Raw genomic sequence first — 25,781 nt, 5'->3', positions numbered from 1 at the left:
CACAGCTGCTGGTTCTGTGTGTAGTATACAGGGTCAGTTTAAAACAGCCACATCTGAACCTCCTGAAACAGACAGCAAAATGTTTTTCAGTTTTCCAGAATATTTTTCTCAGTGTTCACATCTGCATCTTTCAAACTGAAGTGTCATGTCAGACAGAAGAATTGATCTGTTCATGTCAGGGTGATTTGTCACCCTGTAAACAGCTGATCAGTGATCGGTTAGGCTGGCACAGCTGGCAGGCTGCATGTGTCACTGCAGAGAACGGCTGTTCTGCTGCTGCTCAATGGGACCTCTGTGTCAGGTGGAGCAGCTGTCAGTCAAACACAACAACCAACAAACACAGGCAGATTCCACCTGTCGTACTGCAGATAAATCCCACACTGTGCTGCCGTGGAGTGAAAAACATCATGGAGACTTTCACCGCTCAGTGACATTCAGTCAGCTCCTACACAAACACTTAAGAAAACTGGTTATTTTTACTGCAGGTTTTTGAAAGGATTAATTGAGCCTCTGTTTGAATCTGTTACCCAGAGAACATGAGACAGGAGAAAGCAGGTTTCTTGCCCTCGAGCATGATCACTGGCTACTCTTCATTGTGTTGTGGTTAAACGAGGTGCAGGCGGCATATGAGGTAACAGGTCAGATGCTGAATCCCTCATCAACTGATTATCATGTGGAAGAGAAGCTGCGGTGAGCTTTAATCTTTTCACAGTTTAAAGATCCCATATTTTAAGTGTTAAGCGTTGATAAATAGGTTATATTTGTGGTTTTAAGAACCAAAAACCACCTCAGTGTAGTTTTACATCTCCTCTCTCAGGCTTCTCTCTCTGGAGCTCTAGTGACAACAGGTCGCTCAGCCAGTCAGAAGAAAGGATCTGAGCCTCTCTTCTGATTGGGTGACCCCTGAGGACAATCCTATAAGGTTGGATAGTGGGTCCAGGTGGGCTGGGCTTGGGGCATGGCTGACTGCTTTGTTGTGACATCACATAGTTAAGGAAGTCATGACGGCTCATTTTAAAGGAGCTTTTTGTAAGTTTTTGCTGTTGCTACGTTAGCATTAACACCTGTTTACTTACCAGTCTCGAAGAAACATTGCCAGTTCAGCATCAAACTTCACCCCTCTACTCACGAGCAGCTGTCTCCAGAGGTGGAAAGCAACGGCAATGTTAACTTTTGTCTTGTCTTCTACTGAAGTTAGCATGCTAACCAGCTAGCCCTGGCCCTTCTCATCACTTTCCTACAAGGACTCACTGTAACCTCCGGTCTGCCCTGAAGACGTAGCACTGTTCAGAGGACGTAGTATAACCTCTTGTATTATAAAGACAACAATGGCCGAAGCACCACCACCAGCTTCCAGCAAGAAACCATGTTCGGCCACAAAGAAAACTTACAAACAGCTCCTTTAAGGCTTGGTTTCTGAATACAGGCTGTGTGCATTTCTCTGTGGACTTTGATACTTTCACAGTATTAATACAGAACCTAGACCTGCTTTATAATCAGAAACACATGGACATCTACCTTTATACAATATGGGACCTTTAAAGTGGTGGCAAAGACAGTACAATGCCTTTTCTAATCTAATTCAGCCAACACAAGCTGGGTGAAATATGTTAATAAATATGTATGTCTGTATTGTTTACAGTGCTGGTATGGTGTTTGCTTGTCACAAAGATCCATTGACTTAGGTCGACATAAGATTGTGTGGCAACTTCAAATGGAGTGGAAACCATGTTAAGCATATTGAATCCCTCAGGCCCCAGCAGCCAATAATGATTCAGTCACTAAGCACTACACAAGAACAAAGAACAATCTGTAATTATGCTGTGCTCCTCTCTTGTCTCCAGCTGCCACCCTATGTCAGGGGAGTGTACATGTCAGCCCGGTTGGTCAGGCCTCTACTGCAACGAGACGTGCACCCCAGGATTTTATGGCGAGTCCTGCCAGCAGGTGTGCAAGTGCCAGAACGGTGCCGACTGCCACAGTGTGACCGGGGAGTGTATCTGTGCTCCAGGCTTCAAGGTAAACCTTTTTCTAATATGTTATACAGTGGTTGTGTGTGGCTGTTTGTGGTCTCATCTCCTTTCTCAACTGCTGGACTCACAACCAGGAAACCTACAAACTGCTAAACTAAAAATGTCAGGTCTGTAGTCCAGGTCCCATGAACTCGATCAGTTCACCTTCAAGGTGCTGTCAGTAAAATATGGCTCTTTAGCAACATCTAATGGCAGCAGTTAGAAACTATAGCAATTACAGCAAATTTGCTCAAATCCAGTTTGTCTTTTTTGGTTTTCTAGTATGAATGAATGAACAAATAAATGTGTGTCCTGTCCAGACCCCTCACAGGAAACTTTTTACATTACATACAGAGGAATGGAAAAAAGTCAACTGAACTAAACATACACTGAGTTGTCAGTTTATGAGACAGGCTATACCTGGCTAACTTCACAAAGGAGGATTTATTGGATTATAGCTGGAGTTAGCCTAGCTTAGCATATGGAATGGAAGCAATAAACTAATAAAGTTTGAGTTTCAGGGACAGTGACATGTTTATCCATCCATGACTCCAGCTGTAGCACTGGTTGCAGCTACACTGGCCAGTGAGGACAGGCTCTGTATAGACATGATGGGACCATCCTCACTGTGACTGTAAGACTCAAGGAAGATACACACTGCATCAATGTTTCCTCTGCTGTTCAGTACAGTATGTAACTCCCCCTAAAACCACAAATCGTTTTCACACACGTTCGTTTCTGGATGAAGTAAACAAGCCATGTGTTAATTTGCAAACTTTAGAGGAGTTGGTAGGTGAGTAGATCCGGGCCAGATGTTTCCCATTGCCTCCAGGTTAGCCACACCCTGATCATATCTCTGTTCTTAAAGGTTTAATATTTAACTTGTCCATATTAAAAGGTCTAAAAACAACTAGACCTTTGTTATATATTTTGTTGCATTGTGTATTTATTTTCCCAAATGTTTCTAGTAATTTTCAAACCTAGAGAAATTCATAATTTTAATCAGGTAACAGGTAACATTTTGGCATTTTGTCTGCCAGAGGTGGTAAAAACTGACTTTTTATCGACGACTATTAGACGTCTGGATCTTAAGTTATCAGAGAAACAACCGAAGTAAACATTAGTGGCATTTCTTTGTCTGCCAAACTGTGTTGGAAAACACTAGTTTTTTATGTAAAACTGATCCATTCAGTGTTTTTACCAGATTTGATCACCAGGTTTGTTTTGGAGGGGAGGATACCTCTGTGGATAATTCAGCTCCTGGTAAAAACTTCCTGAACATCTGGAATTTAAATTATCAGATAAGCAAGCTGAGGAAACGTTAGCAAGGAAATAAGCCCCCCAATTCCTCTTTTTTTTGTTTTGTTTGGTGATTACAAAAAAAAAGTGAAGACAAGTGTAACAATAGAAAAACACATAACGGAGGATAGAACAAACATGTAAGAAATAAGTAAAAAATAGAAAAACATATGACAATAACATTGAGTAGTTGAGGTGCAAAAATGGCAGCACAGCAAGAAGGTTCTGGGTTCAAACCCCATGGAGTTTGTATGTTCTCCCCGTGTCTGCGTGGGTTCCCTCTGGGTACTTCCTTCCACAAAGACATGCACATTAGGTTAATTGGTGACTCTAAGTTGCCGGTAGGTGTGAATGTGAGCATGAATGGTTGTTTGTCTCTGCGTGTCAGCCCTGTGATAGATTGGGGTCTTGTACAGGGTGTACCCCACCCTCACCCAGTGTCAGCTGGGATTGGCTCCAGCCCCCCTCCATAATGGATGGATGGAGATGCAAAATGCGTGTGTGATAGAATAGATATAATGATATTGAGATGTTGTCTCCCAAAATTTGGAACTGTTTGTTTAACTATTATCTAATTTGGTTAGATGGAAACAATATCAATAAATCTTTTGATCTGCCATGGTAATGTTCATCATGACGACACTAACACATGAAGTAATGAAGTAGAGACAGAGTTCATTTCATGGAAGAAGCTCCTTCTTCTAATTTTAGTTCAGTCGGACCAAATACAGTCACACAAACATTTCCAAGTATAATGTTGTGATCTCAGACCCAGCAGATTGTTTCCATGTGTATCTGCTTAAAGCACTCTCATGTCCCTCGCAGCAGTGGTTGTCATGGGATCATCAGTTCTCCACTGGAAACCAGTCACATTTTCAAACAAGAGATCTTCCTTATGCTTTGACATTTCTACCCACTGAGTTTGTTAATACGACCAAATGAAATCTATTTGCTGACAACTTGATTGACTGGAATTAATTTTTTGTCAAATTTTAAATACATGTTAGTTTATTTGATTAATATAAATCTGAGACAAAATTGACATGATAGATTATCAAGAAAACAAAAACCTGTAGGTCGTGTGCTGCTCTGTTTGAACTGGTTATTTGCCAGAGACTCTGCGGTTCTGACATTCTCTCAGTTTTCAAACCTCATCTTTAGATCATGTCAGGAACATCTTGTGTTATTTTTCATTCAGCTCTGAACATAGATCTTTCACTAAGACCTTAGAGCTCACCTGAGAGACCTGCAGCTCACCTGTCTGTAAGGATTTTCAGAATAAAATTATGCCTGATATTAAGATACAAATCAGTTGGACAAACTGTGGCTAATCTATTTTATTCATTACATTAATAACTCCAATTCTCCCACTAATTTAAAAGAAGGTAATTGTTTGGATTGTTGGATTGTTTGGATTTGCAAAGTTCAGCTGTTACTTAAACTTCAGTTCTTCTTTAAAAAGCACCTGATGTCTTTATTTGTTTTTATAAAATGACATCAACAATCAGAAATTAGCCAACAACACCTAACTCAAGACATTTAGACAAAACATTCAACTGATGCTTAAAGTGAGGACGTTTTTCTGAGTGCTTCATCGCTCATCACCAATGCCACTCCTGCCACAGACAGGCTGCAGCTGGTCAACAGTTTGATGTTGAGGGTTGCCGGATCACTGAGTCCACATCTCAGTTCACTTGTGATCAAAATAACCAGTGTTTGGCAGAAAACATACAAACCTGGCAACTCTGCTTAGATCTTACTGAAGAAACACCGTGGAGAAATCATTGGTGTCACACATCCACTGATCACATCTGATGTCAACTGGAGGATTGTTGGTTACAATACAAAACAATGTCGAATTATATGATAACTTGAGAAAGTAAGAGAGATGTGGAAGGAACTGCATTAATGCATGTATGGATTTAATCAAGTCAAACACAGCAGATGAACTGATCGTGTCTCTTCATTGATGTTGATGGTCTGTGTGCTGTCGTCAACGCAACCCCATTTTTTAACCATTCTCAGGGTCCCAACTGTTCGGTCCCCTGCCCGGCAGGGACACACGGAGTGAACTGCTCCTCCACCTGTAACTGTAAGAACCAAGCTCAGTGCTCACCTGTGGACGGATCCTGCTCCTGTAAACCAGGTGAGCTGAGCTGAAGAAAAGAGGAGAGAATATACAGTATATGTGAATGACAGTATGATATAAAGAAATACAATATGAATCTTTAAATTAAATCAGTCAGTATTATGTATGGCATTATTGCAGTGTATAATATTTTCTCATAGTTTTTTTAATTAAAGATCCCATATTTGACACTTTTCCTGTGTTTTATCTGAAGTGTTGATTTCCATAAGAAGATACATTTGTGGTTTTAAGAATCAAAAACTATCTCAATGTAGTTTTACGTCTCCTCTCTCCGGCTTCTCTCTGGAGCTGTAGTAACAACAGGTCAGTCAACCAATCAGAAAAGAGAGAATCTGAGCCTCTCTTCTGATTGGCAGACATTTTTCTGAGTGATCCAATAAAAATACAGCAGATTTCAGGTAAACCCTCAGAGAAACCAAATCCCGCAAGGTTGGATGGTGGATCCAGGTGGGCTGGGCTTGGGGCGTGGCTGAGAGTGGTGACATCACAAAGTTCCAGAAGTCCGGACGGCTGGTTTTAAGGCTCAGTTTCTGAATACAGGCTGTGTGCATTTCTCTGTGGACTGAGGCTGTGATACTTTCACAGTATTAATATAGAGCCTAGACCTGCGTTCTAATCAAAAACACACATGGAAATCTATCTTTATATAATATGGGACCTTTAAAAGTCTGTTTTTATATCACATGATGATCTACTAGAATAACCTTTGCATTATTTAAAGGAGAGTATTTTAATAAATGTGTTCCACTGAATAATGATTATGGTGCAAGCTACTGTTAAGCACAAGTAATGTGATTCTATGTGTGTATTGTGTTTAATCAGGGTGGCACGGGGTGGACTGCTCCATCAACTGTCCCAGCGGTACCTGGGGTCTGAGCTGTAACCTCACCTGTATGTGTGGGAATGGAGGCTCGTGTAATGCCCTGGATGGTCACTGCACCTGTGCCCCTGGCTGGAGAGGAGAGAAGTGTGAGCTGCACTGCCAGGTGAGACAATGTGGATGCTCCGAGACCACAAATAATTGTTTTGTTTTGTTTTGTTTTGTTTTGTCTTTTTTGTGCCCAATATAAACTGAACAAAACACAACACTTTTGTTATTACTCCCATTTTTCATGAGTTGAAATTAAAGATTTAAGGTTTTTTTCTACACAACTTTGTTCACAAATGTGCTTAAATTTGCATTTCTCCTTTGCCAAGATCATCCATCCACCTGACAGGTGTAGCATGTCAAGATGCTGATTACACAGCATGATAACTGCACAGGTGTGTCTCAGGCTGGTAACAGGAAAAGGCAAAAAATTAAAATGTGAAGTTTTATTTTGAAAAAAACATTTATCAGGCATAGATCTCTTTCAACTAATGAAAAGTAGAAGCAAATTCAAACATGTCATTTTTGTTCAGTATATTTGTGTTCAGGGGCAGTGAGGAAATCACAGCTCTAGTCCACTGAAAATCATTTTTCTAATGATTTAATTCTCAAATTTTGTTTTTGAATATTTTAAAACTACAAATCACATCTGACATGACAACTGCATATTTTGTTTGCAACAGTATGCAGTAGTGTTGTTTTGTATTTAGTTATAAACTAAAAATGTCTCATGTTATATGCCTCAGTTCTTACAGCCTGTACAAATCCTACACTCCTACACTACACTCCCTACACCTACACTTCACTCTGACATCACGCTGTCAGAATGAGAGTTGACCTTTGGGTTGTTCTGAGGATGCAGATGTTGACAGTGGTGCAGTTGATCTCATACTGTACATTTCTAATAATATAGTGAACAAAAGTCCCAGATTTGCATGAAAGGAGACTAAATAACTGCTGTTCATCCTCCTCAGGATGGCACCTACGGCCTTGAGTGTAAAGAACGCTGTGACTGCAGTCACGCTGATGGATGTCACCACTCTACTGGTCACTGCCGCTGTCTGGCCGGATGGACTGGTGAGAGTTTTTGGTTTTTTTGGTTGTTGTTTTTTTAAGTAGAAATTGCATAACAATATCTGGCAGGTTGTCATCATCAGTACCAGTCTCTTTAGAAAAAGGAGCAAACCATATAAACAGAACTATATTCCACCAAAAAAACAATAGAACAGAATGGGATCTCTAAGGGATCTCTTCTAATAATTTTAGGTCATCAATAGTGTTCGTTCCATTTACTTCAGTGATTTGCTGTAACAGTGCAGGTAAGAGTTGTGTCTTAATATTTTCACATTTATGGATTAGAAAAATAACATAACATGACTTATTCAACAGAAACTCAGTTTTCTCTTCCATTATGATTCCAAGCAGAATATAATTTCTGATAAAATAGGAAAGAGAATAGATTTTTGATTTGAGCCAATAACATATATCACAGCAGGAAGTTATTGCTATGAAGAGAGAAGAAAAATGAAGAGTTTCTCTTTATTCATCACAGAATACACATCTGTGGGGATCAAAGTTCAACCTTTGTCTGAGGAGTTCTGAAGAATACATGTAGCTAAATACTATGAAGTGAAGCTCTTCTCCTCGTGGAGGTAGAAGTTCCTGCCAATGTCAGGGTGTTAAAGGTGTTAGGAAAGGAGGTGCTTAAAGACAGAGAAGGATCCCCCTGCTCTGATAGACTTCAGGAGCTGGTTCCACCATCAGGCAAACATATTTGTCTACAAAATAAAGGAAGTTGATATACTTTTAACAACTTTATCATATTGTTTACGGTTGCACTAGAAATTCAGTTTCATACAGAAAGCTTCAACAGGTGAGATGTTGCCAGATTCATCTGAGGAATGAGAGACAGACCAAATATTTCTCTCCATCCAGTCACTGAAAAATAATCTGGTCAAAGTTCAGCTTGTTTTAACTCCATCTTCTATAGAGTGGGTCCCCGTGGAGAGGTAGTGGTCCCTCAGAGGCTCAGGTTATGAGATGATTATATCTGCAATGATGCAAACAGTAAATCAAATGGAATAACTGCTACAAGCCATAGTGTTGTGTTTTATAAACTCAGCATGCTGTTTATGTAAAATCTTTAAAGTAAGAAATATTTACATCTACCAACTAAATGTAGAGCAGTAGAAAGTGCCTCTAAACTGTAGAGACATAGAAATATAGTATAAAATGGAAATATTCAAGTAAAGTTCAAGTCCAATCAGCTTTTCCTTGAGTAAATGATGATGATGATGATGATTTTCCACCAGTAATAAAGTGAAATAAAATGTAATGATATATGACTTACAGCCTGCTCAAAGTCATTTGCTCATTTTGTATTTGATGGTCATTTCAGTGTTTGTGTTGTTGTGTACATTAATTGTTAAACAGCTAAACCAAACCCAGCTGTTCTGTGATGTGACTGGTGCAGAGGTCAGAGGAGGACGCAGTGCACTCACCTTTGTGTGTGCGTGTGTGTGTGCAGGTATCCACTGTGACAGTGTGTGTGCTGAGGGCCGCTGGGGGCCGAACTGCTCCCTCCCTTGTAACTGTAAGAACGGGGCCTCCTGCTCTCCAGATGAGGGAACGTGTGAATGTGCTCCGGGATACAGAGGCACCACCTGCCAGAGGAGTAAGTCCTGCATCAGCACCACCCGCTGCTGCAGCGTCATCACACAGCTGATGCTTCACTTAAAGCCTGAAGCAGTTTATTTCAACTTGAATCTGATTTTCATCATTTAGATAAGTAACACTAACACTGTAGTCTGCTGGTTAATAGTTACAGGTTATTAACAAACCTCCAGGTTTATTGATAAGAAAGGTGAACTAATAATCTGCTGTAAACATCCACCAGAGTTTACGTATCTACTTGTTGCTTTAAATTTGACTCACTGTGCTTACCGTAGTTCACAGACACTTTTCCTGTGGGGTTGTGGGTGGACAGTAACAAAGTATTTTTACATGAATATTGTGCTTACGTATATTCTTCTAGTATCTGTACCTTACTTGAGTATTATTTTCAATTCAATTCAATTCAATTCAATTTTATTTGTATAACGCCAAATCATAATATACATTATCTCAAGGCACTTTACATGGCAAGGTCAAGACCTTACTTTGTTACAGAGAAAACCCAACAGTTCCCACAAAGAGCAAGCGCTTGGCGACAGGGGGGAGGAAAAACTCCCTTTTAACAGGAAGAAACCTCCAACAGAACCGGGCTCGGGGTGGGCGGCCGTCTGCCTCGACCGGTTGGGTTTAGGAGGAGATAAAAAAGGGGGGGTGGGGGGAGGAGAGAGGAGAAAAGAGAGAGAGAGAGACCAGCAACAGCTGTGTAGGTAATGGTGTTATCAATAATAATGACGGATAACCGTGGTTAATAGTAATGATGAGTAGTGGTGGATCTGGATCCTGCTGCTTCAGAGGCAGAGATACCTGCAGAATGAGGACAGAGAGAGGGAGAGAGAGGAGAAGCACAAACTACAGGAGAGAAAAAAATACAAAGTTAATGGCATGAAGTCATCGAGAGAGAGAGAGGGAGAGATAGAGAGAGAGAGCGGCCAGTGAATCATGGGAATCCCCCAGCAGTCTAGCTCTATAGCAGCATAACTAAGGGATGGGTCGGGACATACCCGAGCCAGCCCTAACTATAAGCTTTACTAAACAGGACAGTTTTAAGGCTGATCTTAAAGGTAGAGAGGGGGTCTGCCTCCCGAACCCACACTGGGAGCTGGTTCCACAGGAGAGGAGCCTGATAGCTGAAGGCTCTGCCCCCCATTCTACTCTTACAAACTCTGGGAACCACAAGTAGACCTGCATTTAGAGAGTGAAGTGTCCTATTGGGAAAATAGGGAAGTATAAGCTCTCCAAGGTACGATGGTGCCTGACCATTAATGGCTTTGTAGGTGAGGAGGAGGATTTTAAATTCTATCCTGGATTTTACAGGGAGCCAATGCAGAGAGGCTAACACAGGAGAGATGTGATCTCGTTTCCTAGTTGCTGTCAGTACTCGTGCTGCCGCATTTTGGATCAATTGGAGGCTTTTTACTGAATTTTGGGACATCCTGACAATAAAGAGTTACAGTAGTCCAGTCTTGAGGTAACAAATGCATGAACTAGCTTTTCAGCTTCCTTTAGACACAGAATGGGTCTGATTTTAGCAATATTGCGCAGGTGGAAGAAGGCTGTCCTAGAGACTTGCTTTATGTGTGAAGTAAAAGACAAGTCCTGGTCAAAAATGACAATTACAATAACTTCAGTTTTGTCTGAATTTAAGAGGAAGAGATTACTGGTCATCTGGGTTTTTATGTCCTTAAGACACACCTGAAGTTGGGCTACCTGGTTAGTCTCACCTGGCTTCATGGATAAGTACAACTGGGTGTCATCTGCGTAACAATGGAAATTTATCTGGTGCCTCCTAATAATGTTTCCTAGAGGAAGCATATATAGAGTGAAAAGTATTGGTCCTAGCACAGAACCTTGTGGAACTCCATGACTGACTTTAGTGTTGATAGAAGAGTCATTATTAACATGAACAAACTGGAGTCTATCTGACAGATATGACTTAAACCAGCTTAGTGTGGTTCCTTTGATGCCGACCATATGCTCTAATCTCTGTAATAGAATCTTATGATCGATGGTGTCAAATGTGGCACTAAGATCTAGCAGGACAAGTATAGAGACAAGTCCATTGTCTGAGGCTATGAGGAGATCATTGGTAACCTTAACCAGAGCTGTTTCTGTGCTATGATGGACTCTAAAACCTGACTGAAAATCTTCAAACAAACCATTTCTGTGCAAATAATCACATAACTGGTTTGCAACAACCTTCTCAAGGATTTTGAAAATAAAGGGGAGGTTGGATATAGGTCTATAATTGGCTAAAACATCTGGATCAAGAGTAGGCTTTTTAAGTAGAGGTTTAATTACTGCAACTTTAAAAGCCTGCGGTACATAACCAGTTGATAAAGATAAGTTAATCAGACTTAATATAGAGTTGTCGATTAAAGGAAAAACTTTGAGCAGCCTTGTTGGAACGGGGTCTAGAAGACAAGTCGATGGTTTAGATGAAGAAACTGTTGAAGTGAGCTCAGAGAGATGTACAGGAGAAAAACAGTCAAAATATAAGCCAGTTACAGTGGACTCTGAGGCTGCTGAACTGGACAGTACATCTGAGCCAGCTGTGGGGAGGAGATGGTGATTTTTTTCTCTAGCAGAGACAATTTTATCTGTAAAGAAGCTCATAAAGTCATTAGAACTGAGGGCTAAAGGTATAGATGGATCAACAGAGCTGTAGCTGTCTGTCAGCCTGGCTACAGTGCTGAACAGAAACCTGGGATTATTCTTGTTTTCTTCTATCAATGATGAATAATAGGATGTTCTGGCAATACGGAGACTTTTTTTTATACGCCAATAGGCTGTCTTTCCAAGCCTTTTGAGATTCTTCCAGGTTAGTAGAACGCCACCTTCTTTCTAGCTTCCTTGAATTTTGCTTTAAAGCTCGTGTTTCTGAGTTGTACCATGGAGCTAGCCTTCTCTGACTCACTACCTTCTTCCTCAGAGGGGCCACAGTATCTAGAGTTGCACGCAGTGAGGCTACAGTACTGTCAACAAGATCATCAACCTGTGTGGATGTGAAGTTAAGGGAGCTGTTCCCTACTGCATTGATACATGGCAGTGGGCTAAGTACTGATGGGATTCTTTCTTTAAATTTGCTAACGGTATTGTCAGAGAGACACCTGCTGTAGTGGACTTTTTTCCCAGATGCTGTGTAGTCCATGACTGAAAACTCAAATGTTAACAGAAAATGGTCAGATAAAAGAGGGTTTCTGGGAAATACTGTTAGATATTCAATGTCAATCCCATAAGTCAGAACCAGATCAAGGGTATGATTAAAAGAGTGAGTGGGTTCATTAACATGCTGAGAGAAGCCAATTGAGTCTAATAATGAATTAAATGCAATACTCAGGCTGTCACTTTCAACATCTACATGAATGTTAAAATCACCCACCATGATAACTTAATCTGTGCTGAGAACTAACTCAGATAAAAACTCTGAGAACTCAGATAAGAACTCAGAGTAAGGGGCAGGTGGACGATATACAGTAACTAGTAGGACTGGTTTTTGTGTTTTCCAGTTTGGGTGTGACAGACTAAGAATAAGGCTTTCAAATGAATTATGATTAACCTTAGGCTTAGGATTTATTAATAAATTGGAGTGATAAATGGCTGCCCCCCCTCCTCCTCGTCCTGTGCTTCGAGGTATATGAACATTAACATGAGTGGGGGGTGTTGATTCATTCAAACTAACATATTCATCCTGCTGCAGCCAGGTTTCAGTCAGACAGAGCAGATCTACATGATGATCAGTTATCAGATCACTGACTAGTAGAGATTTAGATGAGAGTGATCTGATATTCAATAATCCACATTTAATTTTCCTGTTATTTGGTTCTGGAATAACAGTTGTGTTAATTTTTATTAGGTTTTCATGTCTAACTCCTCCTCTGTTCACTTTTGATTTATTACATTTAAATTTAGGTGGTCGGGGGACAGACACAGTTTTTATGGGGTGAATTTTAATTGGAAACTTCTGATTTTTACTCCACTACACTTAAAAGACAAATATTGCACTTTTGACTCCACTACATTTCTATGAAGTACTTGTTTTTAGTCCATGGAATGAATTTTCTTGTATTTTGAAAAATGTGATAGGTCACACACTGAGTTCATCACAGGAGAAAAACCAATCACAGCCAACTCCTCCACTGTCAGTCATGTTTGAAGCTGTCAGCACGATGCTGCATTAGATAAAACTGAGGCGGAGGATTCTTCACCAGAGACCACGACTTGATCTGAAGTCCATGTTTGAAGTTTTAGACATAAAGAAAGATTCCTTTTGTTTTAAATGTTTTCTGTGTTGACCACAACAAAACTTCAACACTGCCTTTAAAAAAAAAGAAATATGATTTTGTTTGTATGTAGAAATGTCCATTTCTACAGTCTTTGTATCATACAAGCGTTTTATTCTGCAGGTTCTACAGTCAGACAGTCACATGGTTGTTTCTGAGTCATTAGGTTGTGTAAATGTGGAACAATACAACAATGTGTTGACATAAAAACTGCACTTTTAAATACTTCAGTATTTTTTAAAAGCAAGTACTTCAATACTTAAAAATTTGACTGAACAGCTTTCAATTCAATTCAATTCAATTCAATTTTATTTGTATAGCGCCAAATCATAATATACATTATCTCAAGGCACTTTACAGGGTAAGGTCAAGACCTTACTTTGTTACAGAGAAAAAACCCAACAGTTCCCACAACGAGCAAGCGCTTGGCGACAGGGGGGAGGAAAAACTCCCTTTTAACAGGAAGAAACCTCCAACAGAACCGGGCTCAGGGGGGGGGGGGTCTGCTTCGACTGGTTGGGTTTAGGAGGAGAAAAAAAGGGGGGGGGGGGGGCAGGAGAGGGGAGAAAAGAGAGAGAGAGAGAGACCAGCAACAGCTGTATAGGTCATGGTGTTATAAATAATAATGACAGATTCCCTTGTGTTGGAGTCAGATTCGACCTGGAGGATTTGGGCTGTGCTGGAGCTGTGTGCTCTGTCTGCCTCTGCTTGCAAATGAAGTGGTTTATATAGAGTTGGATAACAGGGTCATGACTGAGTGAGATATGAGAGTTGATGTTAAATCACACCCTGAGTTCATCTTGACTCTTTCTGGATCCGGTCGAGGCAGACGGTCGAGGCAGACGGCCGCCCACCCTGAGCCCGGTTCTGTTGGAGGTTTCTTCCTGTTAAAAGGGAGTTTTTCCTCCCCCCTGTCGCCAAGCGCTTGCTCGTTGTGGGAACTGTTGGGTTTTTCTCTGTAACAAAGTAAGGTCTTGACCTTACCCTGTAAAGTGCCTTGAGATAATGTATATTATGATTTGGCGCTATACAAATAAAATTGAATTGAATTGAATTGAATTAAAACACTGTCTCATGTGTTGATGACATCATCAGCTGTTATCTCAGGTAACAGTGACACGCAGATTAAATGAAGTTTCCTGTGGTTCTCCTGCAGTCTGCTCTCCAGGTTACTTCGGTCACCGCTGCAGTCAGACCTGTCCACAGTGCGTCCACAGTAATGGGCCATGTCACCACATCACGGGACAGTGTGACTGTCTGCCAGGCTTCAAGGGGACACTGTGCAACGAGGGTGAGCGCCACAGCACATTGAGCCACGTCACCCCACAGCACACTGTTCCTACAGTGTTACAAGGGCCTCAGGGGTCCACCCACAAGGATTTTTAAAGACTGATACTGGTCTGAGGTCCCTGCTGGTTTTAGTCTTAGAAGTGCTGTTCCAGGAAAACTCCTCATGTTACTCTCTCTCAGAATGATGCCGACAAAAGAGCAAAACTGTGCCTGAAGACAAATGGCAGCATGAATGTAGCCCATTCACTGCAAGGCTTTATGTTTTCTTTTATATGTACTGTAAATGTCACAGTGACCCTCATCAGCCATGGTGGATGATAGCTGAGATGACAGATAAGTGGGAAAACTTGCAGCTAAACAAACACATCTTGTTTACAGTGTGTCCCAGCGGTCGCTTTGGGAAGAACTGTGTCTGGAGCTGCAGCTGCACCAACAACGCCACCTGTAACCCCATCGACGGCTCCTGTCAGTGCTACCCAGGATGGATCGGCAGCGACTGCTCCCAGCGTGCGTTAATAATAATAATGATATATACAGTGGTTCTGATGTGTTTTATAATGTTAGAAATACGGTGGCCCCGAGAGGTCAACACACTGCATCTGTAGTAGACACATGTAAATAGACAAAATACAAACAAATTCAGAAAACGTCTTCATCAGTTTGACAACACATGTGACGCAAATACTCACAACATAATGAAGTGTTTCTAGGGGACACAACAAGTAATGAACCTGGCTGGGATGCACTTAGATTAATGTATTATAATACAGTGTTTGTGCATTTGTGTATTTGGTTGTAATGTGAGAAATTGCATCACGAGTTGTCAAATTGATGAAGATGTTTTCTGAAGTTGTTTGTGTTTTCTTAAGTGTCGCTTTGGGCCACCGTATACAAAAGATATTCAGCTCTGAGCTGATTCGACTGGAGATCAGAGGCTGTAACATTGTGTTTCTGCTGCAGCGTGTCCGCCTGGTCAGTGGGGGCCCAACTGCATCCACACATGTAACTGTCACAATGGAGCCTACTGCAGCGCTTATGATGGAGAATGCAAGTGCACCCCAGGATGGACCGGCCTCTACTGCACACAACGTCAGTCACACACACACACACACACGTACTGACTTTTTTTTGGTTTGTTTTTGGGCTTTTTATGCCTTTATTATAGCTTAGTGGAGACTGACAGGAAAGGGGGTAGAAAGAGGGGAATGACATGCAGGAAAGAGTCGGACCGGTCGGGAGTCGAACCAGTGACTGCCCTGCTAAGAGCGTCTTGCGCTCAACATGGTACGCGCCCTAACCACTCGACTACCAGGCCACCCCGACACACGTACTGACTTAATCTGTTTGGTGCAGGAGTTTGTTTACTTCTTTACCAGGAGCCCAAACTGTTACATGAAAGAGTAAATGACAGTGCAGCTGTCTATGATAAAACGTAGACATGTTGTTTTGAGACTGTACTGATGTGTGACGACTTCCTCTCAGGCTGTCCTTTAGGTTTCTATGGGAAGGACTGTTCTCAGACCTGCCAGTGCAGGAACGGAGCCGACTGCGACCACATCTCTGGACAGTGCACCTGTCGCACCGGCTTCATGGGACGTCACTGTGAACAGAGTACGTTATTCTTTCTTTCTGTCTTTCTTTCTGTCTTATTTCTCAATTCAATGTTCAATACCCCCTTTATTGGACTGATTGCAGGTGAGCAATATTTACAAAGTGACAAGAAAACTCATTTGGCAGAACTTACAAGTGAGGGACATCAGTAAAGCTTCACAATTCAAGTACGAGATGAGGGAAACTAGAAGAAAATTAACTGAAATAAAAGAAATAAATGAATAAAAACAAGAAACATGTTTTGTGTGTGTGTGTGTGTGTGTGTGTGTGTGTGTGTGTATACTTGTACTTGCTACATAGTAAGGACCAAAAAAAAGTATTTTACTAACAGAGTGAGGACATTTTGGCTGGTCCTCACTTTTTGAGACACCTTCAAATCACATTTTGAGGGTTAAGACTTGGTTTTAGAGTTATAGTTAGAATTAGGTTAAGGTTAGGGTCAGGGTTAGGGTTAGGCACTCAGTTGTGATGGTTAAGGGTAGGGTAAGGGGCTAGGGAATGCATTATGTCAATGAGTGTCCTCACAAAGATAGAAGTACAAGTGTGTGTGTGTGTGTGTGTGTGTGTGTGTGTGTGTGTGTGTGTGTGTGTGTGTGTGGTGCGGTGCGGTGTGTGTGAGCTTGTTTTACTGTATTCGTGGGGTCTCTTCCCAGGAGCCCACTATACTTGTTGGGTTTTGTCGGGGCCACAAGTTTAAATGGCTGTTTGTGATGGTTAAGGTTAGGGTAAAGGACTAGTGAATGCATTATGTCAATGATGGGTCCTCACAAAGGCAGGCGTACATGGCTTGTGTGTTTTTGCTCCATATATGTATAACAGACTATGTCAAGATAATCACGTCACACTCTGTGATGCTGTTTGAATCATGAGTCCCTCAGTTTGCCACACTCTCATTTACTTTTATTCAGCTCCTGTCAGTGCCTCCACTTCAGCAGTCAGCACTGTTTATCACCTTTTTTCACTTTTACTTCTAGAGTGTCCTCCTGGTTCCTACGGTTACGGCTGCCGTCAGGTCTGTGACTGTCTGAATAACTCCACCTGTGATCACATGACTGGAACGTGTTACTGCAACCCAGGCTGGAAGGGAGCTCGCTGTGACCAAGGTGAGAACTTATCAGCGTTATCATCATCATCATCATCATCATCATCATCATCAACCTTTATGTAATTTGTCTGAGATATGCTGAGGGGTGACTCATTTTTTATGATGCTAACATTACATAAGCAGAAAAAAAATAAAGCAGCAGAGCAGCAGAGACACAAAAAACAATTCCTAATAAAAAATGATCACATTCAAAGACATTAGAATTTACAAAGTTTAAAAGCATTTTTCTAAATTGTCCCAGTGTTATGAGGGAATCGATATTTAAAGTGCATTGTAGGTGATTCCATAAGTCTGGAGCACAAAATCTAAAAGCAGTCTTTCATAAAGTTATCGATGAGTAATCTTATCTCTGCAGAAGCCCTGAGAGGCAGGTGATTTTATTTTATTTTATTTATTTTTTTGGCCATGATCAAGTTTTTTTTTCATCTGTATAAACAACCCTTGAGATGCAAGTGATTTCTTTTCTGGGTTAAACAAAGCAACAAAAAAAAAAGTAGAATAATGCTCCCTACCTAGAAAATATATTTACTTGCCTCTTGGTTCTTGATTTCTCAGATAAACAGATAATCTCACTACAAATGAACTCAATTGATGTCAATAACCAAGAAGATCAGTTCTCAGATCTGTTTATGAGAACAGTTACTATATTCTGATCGCATAACTAATCACTGGCAGTCTTCTCCTATTGAAAGGACTGCATTGTGTAGTTTTATCTTGAAAAACTGACTGAATGTTCCTTCAGAATAAACCGCCTCTGGGGCTCCTGACTCTGGTTACATATTCCCTCCTCCTCGTGTCTGCAGCTGGTGCGGTGGTGGTGGGCAGCCTCAACAGTCTGACCAGTGCAGCCATGCCGGTGGACACCTACCAGATCGGAGCCATCGCAGGAATCATCGTCCTGGTGCTGCTGGTGCTCTTCCTCCTGCTCCTCCTCATCATCTACAGGAACAAGCAGAAGGGCAAAGAGCCCACCATGCCGGCTGTGACCTACACCCCTGCCATGAGGGTCACTGCTGATTACACCATCACAGGTACGTCACAGGGGGTAAATACTGGAAATATACAGTGTATAAAAGCAGGAAGGTCTGTGGTTACACAATGTGATTAATGATTTCCTGTGTAATAATTAAATAAGTTGGTAATAAGTAAATATATTCTCTGAGTCGGGGCAGTGGGTCCAGCCACCATGAAGTGCAGAGCAAATCTCTCCTGTAGTTACCATATATATTTACCATACACTGGAACTGAAACCATGGTAACAGTTTAGTTTTATTGTTGCTGACATCACAGATTGAAACGGTTTTAATTTTGTGATTCATGCTGTGATGATGAACTGAATCATCCCGGTGAGAGATCTTGTCCCATGTCTTTCTTCAGATGCTCACCCACCACCATGTGAGCCCCACCCCAGCAACTACTTCTCCAACCCCAGCTACCACACTCTGACCCAGTGCATCAGCCCCCCACGAGTAAACAGCGGCCCTTATGGAAAGGTATTGAAGTGGGACTCTGTAGAGGGGCAGGGAGGGAATTCAGTGACGCTTCTAACAACTGATGTTTGTCCCTTTATCTTTATGCAATGATGTATTTTTAGAAGAACAACCAGCTGTTTGTGAACTTGAAGAATGTGGATCAGAGGAAAGGGGCTCCTCTTGCTGATCACACCGGCACCCTGCCTGCAGACTGGAAACAGGGGGAATGCTTCACTGAACTGGGTGAGCATATGTTGTAGTGTGATGTGTACTCACAGATATCAATGATAATGCTGCGAGTTGGTACCTTTGTGTATTGTTGGTTTAAAATGATAGTGTGAACCTGCATACGGATGTCATAAACCTACTGCGTTGGTTAAATATGACACTTTCACACGCTGCCACTGTAATGTCAACAATAGGTGGAGATGTGTAGTTATTCAACAACAGCTTATTGGTAATTCTGTTCTATTTGCATCTTGATTGGTGTGGATGGGAGACTTTTTCTTGTTCCAACCCCAGTTCTTCATGTATGATGATTTGAAGAACACTCTCTTCCACCCAGTGGCAATTTTAGAGTCTGGTGGAGCCCTAGGCCCCTCCAATCAACATTCATCACCACTATGTAATAAATAATCTGACACCAACAAAAAATGTATGAAAACACCTTTTATTTCAAATTTTTGCATTAGTAGAATTTTCAAAATGTAAATAGAAAGAACAATAAAAACCTCAAGAAATAACTAAGTAACTTCAACGTTGTCACATTGTAAATAACCCACATTATAAGGCCAGAGCTCATCAAAAGATAAAGCCCCTTTAAGGAGGTTTCCTACTGAGCAGCGATGACAACTTAGGGATTTTCAAATTAGATTTGGAGACTTTTAAAACCAGTCAGCCACTTTTTTCATAAAAGCAGCTGGCGACATATCTGTAGAGACTTTTTGGACAGACCTCTCCTTCTTGGTGAAGAAGCTCTGATGTGGCTCTGAACTGACAATGTTCAGTGGGCAACACAGAGCAGCAGCACGTTCCGTCTACCAATCATCAGCCAGACAGAGACATGAATGAGCTGTGAATGGGCGTACCTGACGACCAATCACTGATCCCCATTGTTCTCATTCTAAATGGGGCCCCTTTAGGGAAGTTTCATATTGAGATGTCATTGCAAATCATCCATTGGTTGTTTAAAGGGGAGGGAGTCAAATTTTGAGACATTGCTGTAGAGTAAAGTTTGTCAGCCCTCGAGGGCCCCTTATCAGCCCGGGGCCCCATGCTGTTAACTGCCTTGCTTGTTGAGAAGCTGTGCCTCTGTTTCCACCATTTGACTGACCCCATTTCTGTTTTTCTTCATACCAGGAGCCTACGGTATTGATAGGAGATACATGGGGAAATCATTACGAGGTAGGTTCTGGATTTATCCCAGTCAATGCTGAACAGTAACAGCTTACTGCAGGTCTTCATTTCTCACTGGCTCCTTTGTCCATGTCATCCAGATCTGGTGAAGGGTACGCCCTATCATGCCAGTTCCTGTTCCCTCAACAGCTCTGAAAACCCATATGCCACGATAAAGGACCCTCCGCTACTTTCAGCCAAAACCACAGAGTGTGGCTACGTGGAAATGAAGTCACCAGCCAGACGGGATTCACCGTACACTGAGATCAGCGACAGTGACCCCACCAATAACCGGAACGTCTATGAAGTTGGTGAGGCGTTTAATTTACATATGTGTTATTTTCATTGTGAGTTCTTTAAAGAGAAGTATGCCTCTCTATGCTACAGCAAAGCAAATACATGGCCACCCCTCCTGTCAGTGTTCCTTTAGACGGCCTGCCCCCCAAATTCATGGACATGCATTGCCGAAGAAATGACACGATACAGCATGGAAGTGGAAACTCTCTCATAGCCGAAGCAAAACAAACCTTCCAATATAAAAAATGAACCCAAACAGCACTATACACACAGCAAAGTAAAAACTAGCGAGAAAAATGTGCTTATACCTAAGCTAACAAGAAAGGTAACCTGGCGTAGCATTTCACACTAACGGACAGCTGGTGAACTATGAGGAGATATTTACTACATTTGACATCGAGTGTATTGGATTAGAATCACTTACTCCACCTTTAGCTACATCTGTCAGAGTATAGGTAGATGTTACGCTACACTATTGATGAGAATTGCTATAGTGCATTAACTTTTATGGAAATTGAATTGAGAATAGTTTTTCAGATAAATTAATTTAGGCTCTTGCCTATTTAGTGAAAAAATCAGTGTACCTCATAACACTGATGATAATGTAATGTAATGTAATCATGAACCAAAGAGTCTCATCATACAGAATAAAATATTGTGATCTGTGCCGTTACTCCTTTTTAGAGCTGTGTGCCGTGCATTGCTTCACACTCACTCATCACTTCCCTGTGTCTTGGGTGCACAGAGTTGCTGAGTGTGTGCTGGGGTTGGACTCAGTGGTCAGTCACAATATACAATCAACTCCCCACAAATAGAATCTAATTGTGTGAAACACTGCACCATTACGATAGTAATGTGTATTTTAAAGGGAATGGGAGATGGGACTCTGATTGGTTTATAGTATGTAAAGCTAAAAACACTCCCACGATGCCCAGGAAATTCAATAACTCTTTCCTAAATGAGTTGATCTTTCAAATTACAGTTGTTGCTTTTAGTGAAAGAGCTCTAATGAAGCCACTGTACACGACAGTGCACAGTTAGCAACTCTCTGTGTAGCATTTAGCAGCTGAGCAGCTACATATTTTCTTCAGGAGTTGATGGAGACTAAAACAGAGCTAAAGGACACAAACATGACTCCAAATGAAAATGAGATTTTCTCTGTGTCCGCTAATGTCTAAATACACAAGTGTTTGCAAACATGTTACAATTTTACAAACTTCCGGAAGCTTCCTGGACCTGTGTGTTCTAAATAAATTGACTATTCCTTACAACTTACTGCTTTATACAACTTCCAACTCATCTTTCTTTGATTTCAGAGCCAACATTAAGCGCCATCCCACCCACTGGAGACAGCAACAGCCACATACAGTTTGGTCAGGATCCATACGATCTACCAAAAAACAGCCACATCCCGTGTCACTACGACCTCCTGCCAGCCAGAGAGAGTCCATCGTCAGAGCTCAAGGAGCCGGACAGTGAATGAAGGCGCAGAGACTCAGCACAGAGATCAGGTCTCACCTCCAGTCAACAGCTCCAGCGCTGGAGTCCACAAACAGACACACCTTATACCCACGTCATACTTTCACTTGTTATACTTTGTCATTATCAGTGTAATTACGTATCATGACTTTTTTTTCTGAACTAAGTGGGTAAGAGTGTGGAGGTACAGCTTTTATATTTTACAGCATTTTTTAAACAATGAAGTCTTCGTAGGTCATTCCATATGTCCAGGAGGTAAGTTTTCCTTAAGGTACGTTTTGAACAAAACAGTTTCTATGAGGTGTTGTCTGACATTTGCTAACAGCAAAAGTGTTTCAAGTGTCCCACACTCCCCTGTCTCTCTGTCTTTTGGATATCATGTAGTTTCAAATGGCAGTAACACACACATCCAGATGGTGGCAAAGCATTTGTGGTGTTGAACTTGGTTGTACACATGAAAAATGACCTGCCTCCTTGTCATTTGTGGCTGATTGCTGCATAAAAGTGGGCGTGATGAGATTCAGAAAGTTGCAAAAACTTTCAGAGGCAGCCCCGCCAAATTCCAGTGTTGGGAAAATGGTTTCAGATGCTGTTAAATGATCAAAGCACTTTGTTTCAAGCATACTGAAGCCTTTATGATGTCTGTGTTTAATGTTCAAAACCAATCAAATCTCTTTTTGTAACAACAGTGTTAGAAAATGGCTAATTTGGTTGAATATTAGCGATTGTATCAAAGATGAAATGTTTGTTAAGGCTTTGAGAAGGAGCACGAGTCAAGCTGCTGACAGTGTTGATGTTTGCACATAGTAATGACATCAAATGTAGTCAGTCAGTGTTGAATTAGTATTTAAGTTAACCAAAGGTACATACATATTGCAAATTGTTAAACCTGAGCATTACCAAGCTCAGCCCCTCTCATTGTAACAATGTTCTATTTTTGATTTTATGTCATTTCTGACCATTTCCTCTTCAGTTAATCAATACAATAATGTGCAGAATACAAAGTTTGATTTTAAACAACTAAATCCATCATTCATAAATATCATATCAGTCATACATTCTGCTCAGTGGTCATCATCACCGTTCTGTGACACCCTCACAGTTGCTCTTCAGACCAGAAATACTTTGCATAAGAAACTTGTTTTTAGTGTGCTGCACATATTTCATATGTGTCTTGCTGAGTTACTGCAGTCTATTTAGAATTATTATCAGAGGTAGTTCAGGACAGTGGAACCAAGACTGGATGTGAAACTGAGCAACTGCCATGGGGCCTCATGTTGACCCTGTTTCCAGTCTGTTTCTTGTATGTGTTGTATTCCAATTAAAGTTATCTGAACACATCACAATCTGAAAGCTTTTGGACTGGCCACACTGGCTCTTACACTGTGATCAGATCCCAGTTCCCCAACAAAACACACTTGGTGTGAAAACTACGGTTCATGTGACGGTAGCTGAGCCACCTTCTACAGTACAGGTTGACATCAGCCTGGTTAGCAAGGTGACTGAAAAGTAACTTGTGAACCAGCCTTTACTACGGTGGCCCTGAGAGCTCAACGCACTACAACTTAAGAAAACACATGCAAATAAACAAAACACAAAAACCTCCAGAAAACATCTTCATCAGTTTGACAAAACTTGTGCTGCAAAGACTCATAACACAACAGAAGTGTTTCCAGAGGACACAAAAAGTGATGCACCCTGCTGGGATGCACTTGTTCAATGATTTGTGAGTTTTGAAGTCAAGTATTGAACAACAAGTGTATATGGATGTGCAATAATACTGTGTTTTAATACATCCATGTAACTGCATCCCAGCCAGGTTCATCTCTTTTTTGTGTCCCCTGGAAACACTTCCGTTGTGTTGTGAGTTTGCAGTATGTTTGTGTATTTGGTTGTGTTGCAGTGTGTTGAGCCACTGTACGTCTCCATTTGACCCATGCCTCACATGTAGTGGTGCTGCATAGTCTCACACATTTCTTTTCTTGGCCACAGAGCATGTTTGTTGACAGTCTGCCTAATTTGTACTGTATAACAACAACTGAAATTATTTGGTCATTTTATCATTTCATGTATAAAATGGCAGAAATTTGTTTCCCCTGTATTCTGATATTTTTCTGATGATATACTGAAAATAAGTTCAGTGCATTCTCTTTTTGTTTGTTTGTTGAAAAACCTTGTGTTATGCATGAATGGAGTGTTTAATACATTATTTTAAGTTCTGTGTGAAAGTAGACGGAGCACGCAGCATGGTGAAAGTTACCACTTCTAGATGGTAGCAAACATAGGAACTCCTTTTTCTCTGTAGGAACCACAACTTGGGGCTCTACAGAACCTGAACCTTGTACAGTTCTTCACTTTGTTTCCACAGCGTTTTACAAACCATAATGTTTCAGATATAAACCATTAAAAATACATAAGCGAGACACGCTTCATAATTTTTGGAAGGAGCTTAACAAGCCATAACTTGGGGCTTCCCCTGATGTAAACCTCTGACAGCCTGGTGAAGCTCTGGTACTGGACTCTTCCTTATATACACACTGTATTTAACAAGCCAGGACATTTCAGATATACCCCTTTAAATGACAGAAACAAATGAGGCAAAAACAGACAACAATAGAAGATGTGGCTTTAATATTGTTACTGAATTTCTTGCTTATTTATGTGAAGATGTTTATTGCTGATGAAGAATCCATGGCACTGCTGGGAGGTCACAAGCTAGATTACCTCCTCTCACCAAATACTAGTGAAACCCTGGACATGTTCATTTGTCCAACAGATGTTCTCCTCTGTTCTATTCTTTAGTTGTCCAGCTCCACACAGTAGAATAATGTTTATAAGACTGTTACAAGCACTGCTAAAGCCCCTTAAAGTGCCTGAACCTTTCGTATCAGCTTCTGATCAGTGCCAAAAGTTAATCCCACAAACAGTGGAAACAAAACCACAGCCTGTGAAAATGGCTTCATGTTAAACTATATTATCATTATAATAAGTTTCTGCAGTGTTGGTTTGTCCACTCAGCGTTCCTCACTGGTTTTTTTTCTTCTTCTGTAAAGTATTTGTTGTCCTGCTCCATACAGATGCAGAGGTAACATGATGGTTATTGTTGTGTTTATTGCTCGACCAATTACAATTGACAGCACTGCGAACAATCCCTGAAGAACCCAATGAAATGTATTTGCTGACTGTGACAATTATTCCACAATAACATGATGATGTTATTACCAATTTATCCTCATATCACCAGATTAACCCAGTCATCTGTACATGAAGACCATAGTTACTAACATGTATTACTGTGCAACCTAAAGGGCTCAGCATGTCTGATGAAATGCAAGCTTAAGCTGGACTTTAGCTTCTTGGATAATTGTAACGGGAACAGTTCACATTATTAACCAGTCATAAAACCATTGTCATAGTCCACAGAAAAATTGTAAAGAAAAATGTCACTTTTGAATTTTAGTTTGATTGTAGTTTTTCTTTTTGTCTTTCCCTCGTTCTGAATGTCCAAAATAGGAAACAGTCTTAAGCTATTCTGAGCGTTTTTCAAATGTTTGTAAAATAATGTATATAATTGTATCAGCTTTGATGTAAAAATGTTAATATCACCCAGTGTCTTATGTCTGAAAATGAAAAACAGGAACACGTGTGGCATTTGGTTTATCATGTAACAGTTACAGTATGTAAACTAGGAAACTTGAGACTCTTGACCTCTATAAATACTGGATTTCTTTTGTAATGTTCCCCCTTTCTAATTTGCCAGAATATTGTGTATTTAACTGACCACTAAAGATGTTTGCTCTGAAAGGAATACTTGAGATTTTCACAAGCATCATCTGTTTCTTGCCTCTTAA

The 25,781-nt window shown here is 40.9% G+C and overlaps 1 protein-coding gene across 1 annotated transcript in view; it reads left to right on the top strand.

Annotated features, from left to right (window-relative positions):
- The window catches only part of megf10 (multiple EGF-like-domains 10), a 64,450-nt gene extending 38,690 nt beyond the window's left edge, over positions 1 to 25,760 (top strand). The window contains exons 10-25 of the mRNA XM_071465392.1: positions 1,845 to 2,019; positions 5,337 to 5,457; positions 6,283 to 6,446; positions 7,303 to 7,405; positions 8,856 to 9,002; positions 14,438 to 14,572; positions 14,950 to 15,078; positions 15,532 to 15,660; positions 16,054 to 16,182; positions 17,157 to 17,285; positions 18,091 to 18,318; positions 18,665 to 18,780; positions 18,882 to 19,002; positions 20,119 to 20,163; positions 20,256 to 20,465; positions 21,768 to 25,760. Of these exons, the coding sequence (XP_071321493.1) occupies positions 1,845 to 2,019; positions 5,337 to 5,457; positions 6,283 to 6,446; positions 7,303 to 7,405; positions 8,856 to 9,002; positions 14,438 to 14,572; positions 14,950 to 15,078; positions 15,532 to 15,660; positions 16,054 to 16,182; positions 17,157 to 17,285; positions 18,091 to 18,318; positions 18,665 to 18,780; positions 18,882 to 19,002; positions 20,119 to 20,163; positions 20,256 to 20,465; positions 21,768 to 21,934 (2,248 nt within the window). The 3' untranslated portion in view covers positions 21,935 to 25,760. The remainder of the gene's footprint in view (positions 1 to 1,844; positions 2,020 to 5,336; positions 5,458 to 6,282; positions 6,447 to 7,302; positions 7,406 to 8,855; positions 9,003 to 14,437; positions 14,573 to 14,949; positions 15,079 to 15,531; positions 15,661 to 16,053; positions 16,183 to 17,156; positions 17,286 to 18,090; positions 18,319 to 18,664; positions 18,781 to 18,881; positions 19,003 to 20,118; positions 20,164 to 20,255; positions 20,466 to 21,767) is intronic.
- Positions 25,761 to 25,781: the final 21 nt, after the last annotated feature.

The sequence above is a fragment of the Trachinotus anak genome, unplaced genomic scaffold (genome assembly GCF_046630095.1).
Source record: "Trachinotus anak isolate AG129_WGS33_773 ecotype Australia unplaced genomic scaffold, CSIRO_AGI_Tana_v1 ptg000028l, whole genome shotgun sequence".
NCBI classification, from domain to species: Eukaryota; Metazoa; Chordata; class Actinopteri; order Carangiformes; family Carangidae; genus Trachinotus; species Trachinotus anak.
This window is presented reverse-complemented; position numbering and strand designations above follow the sequence as displayed.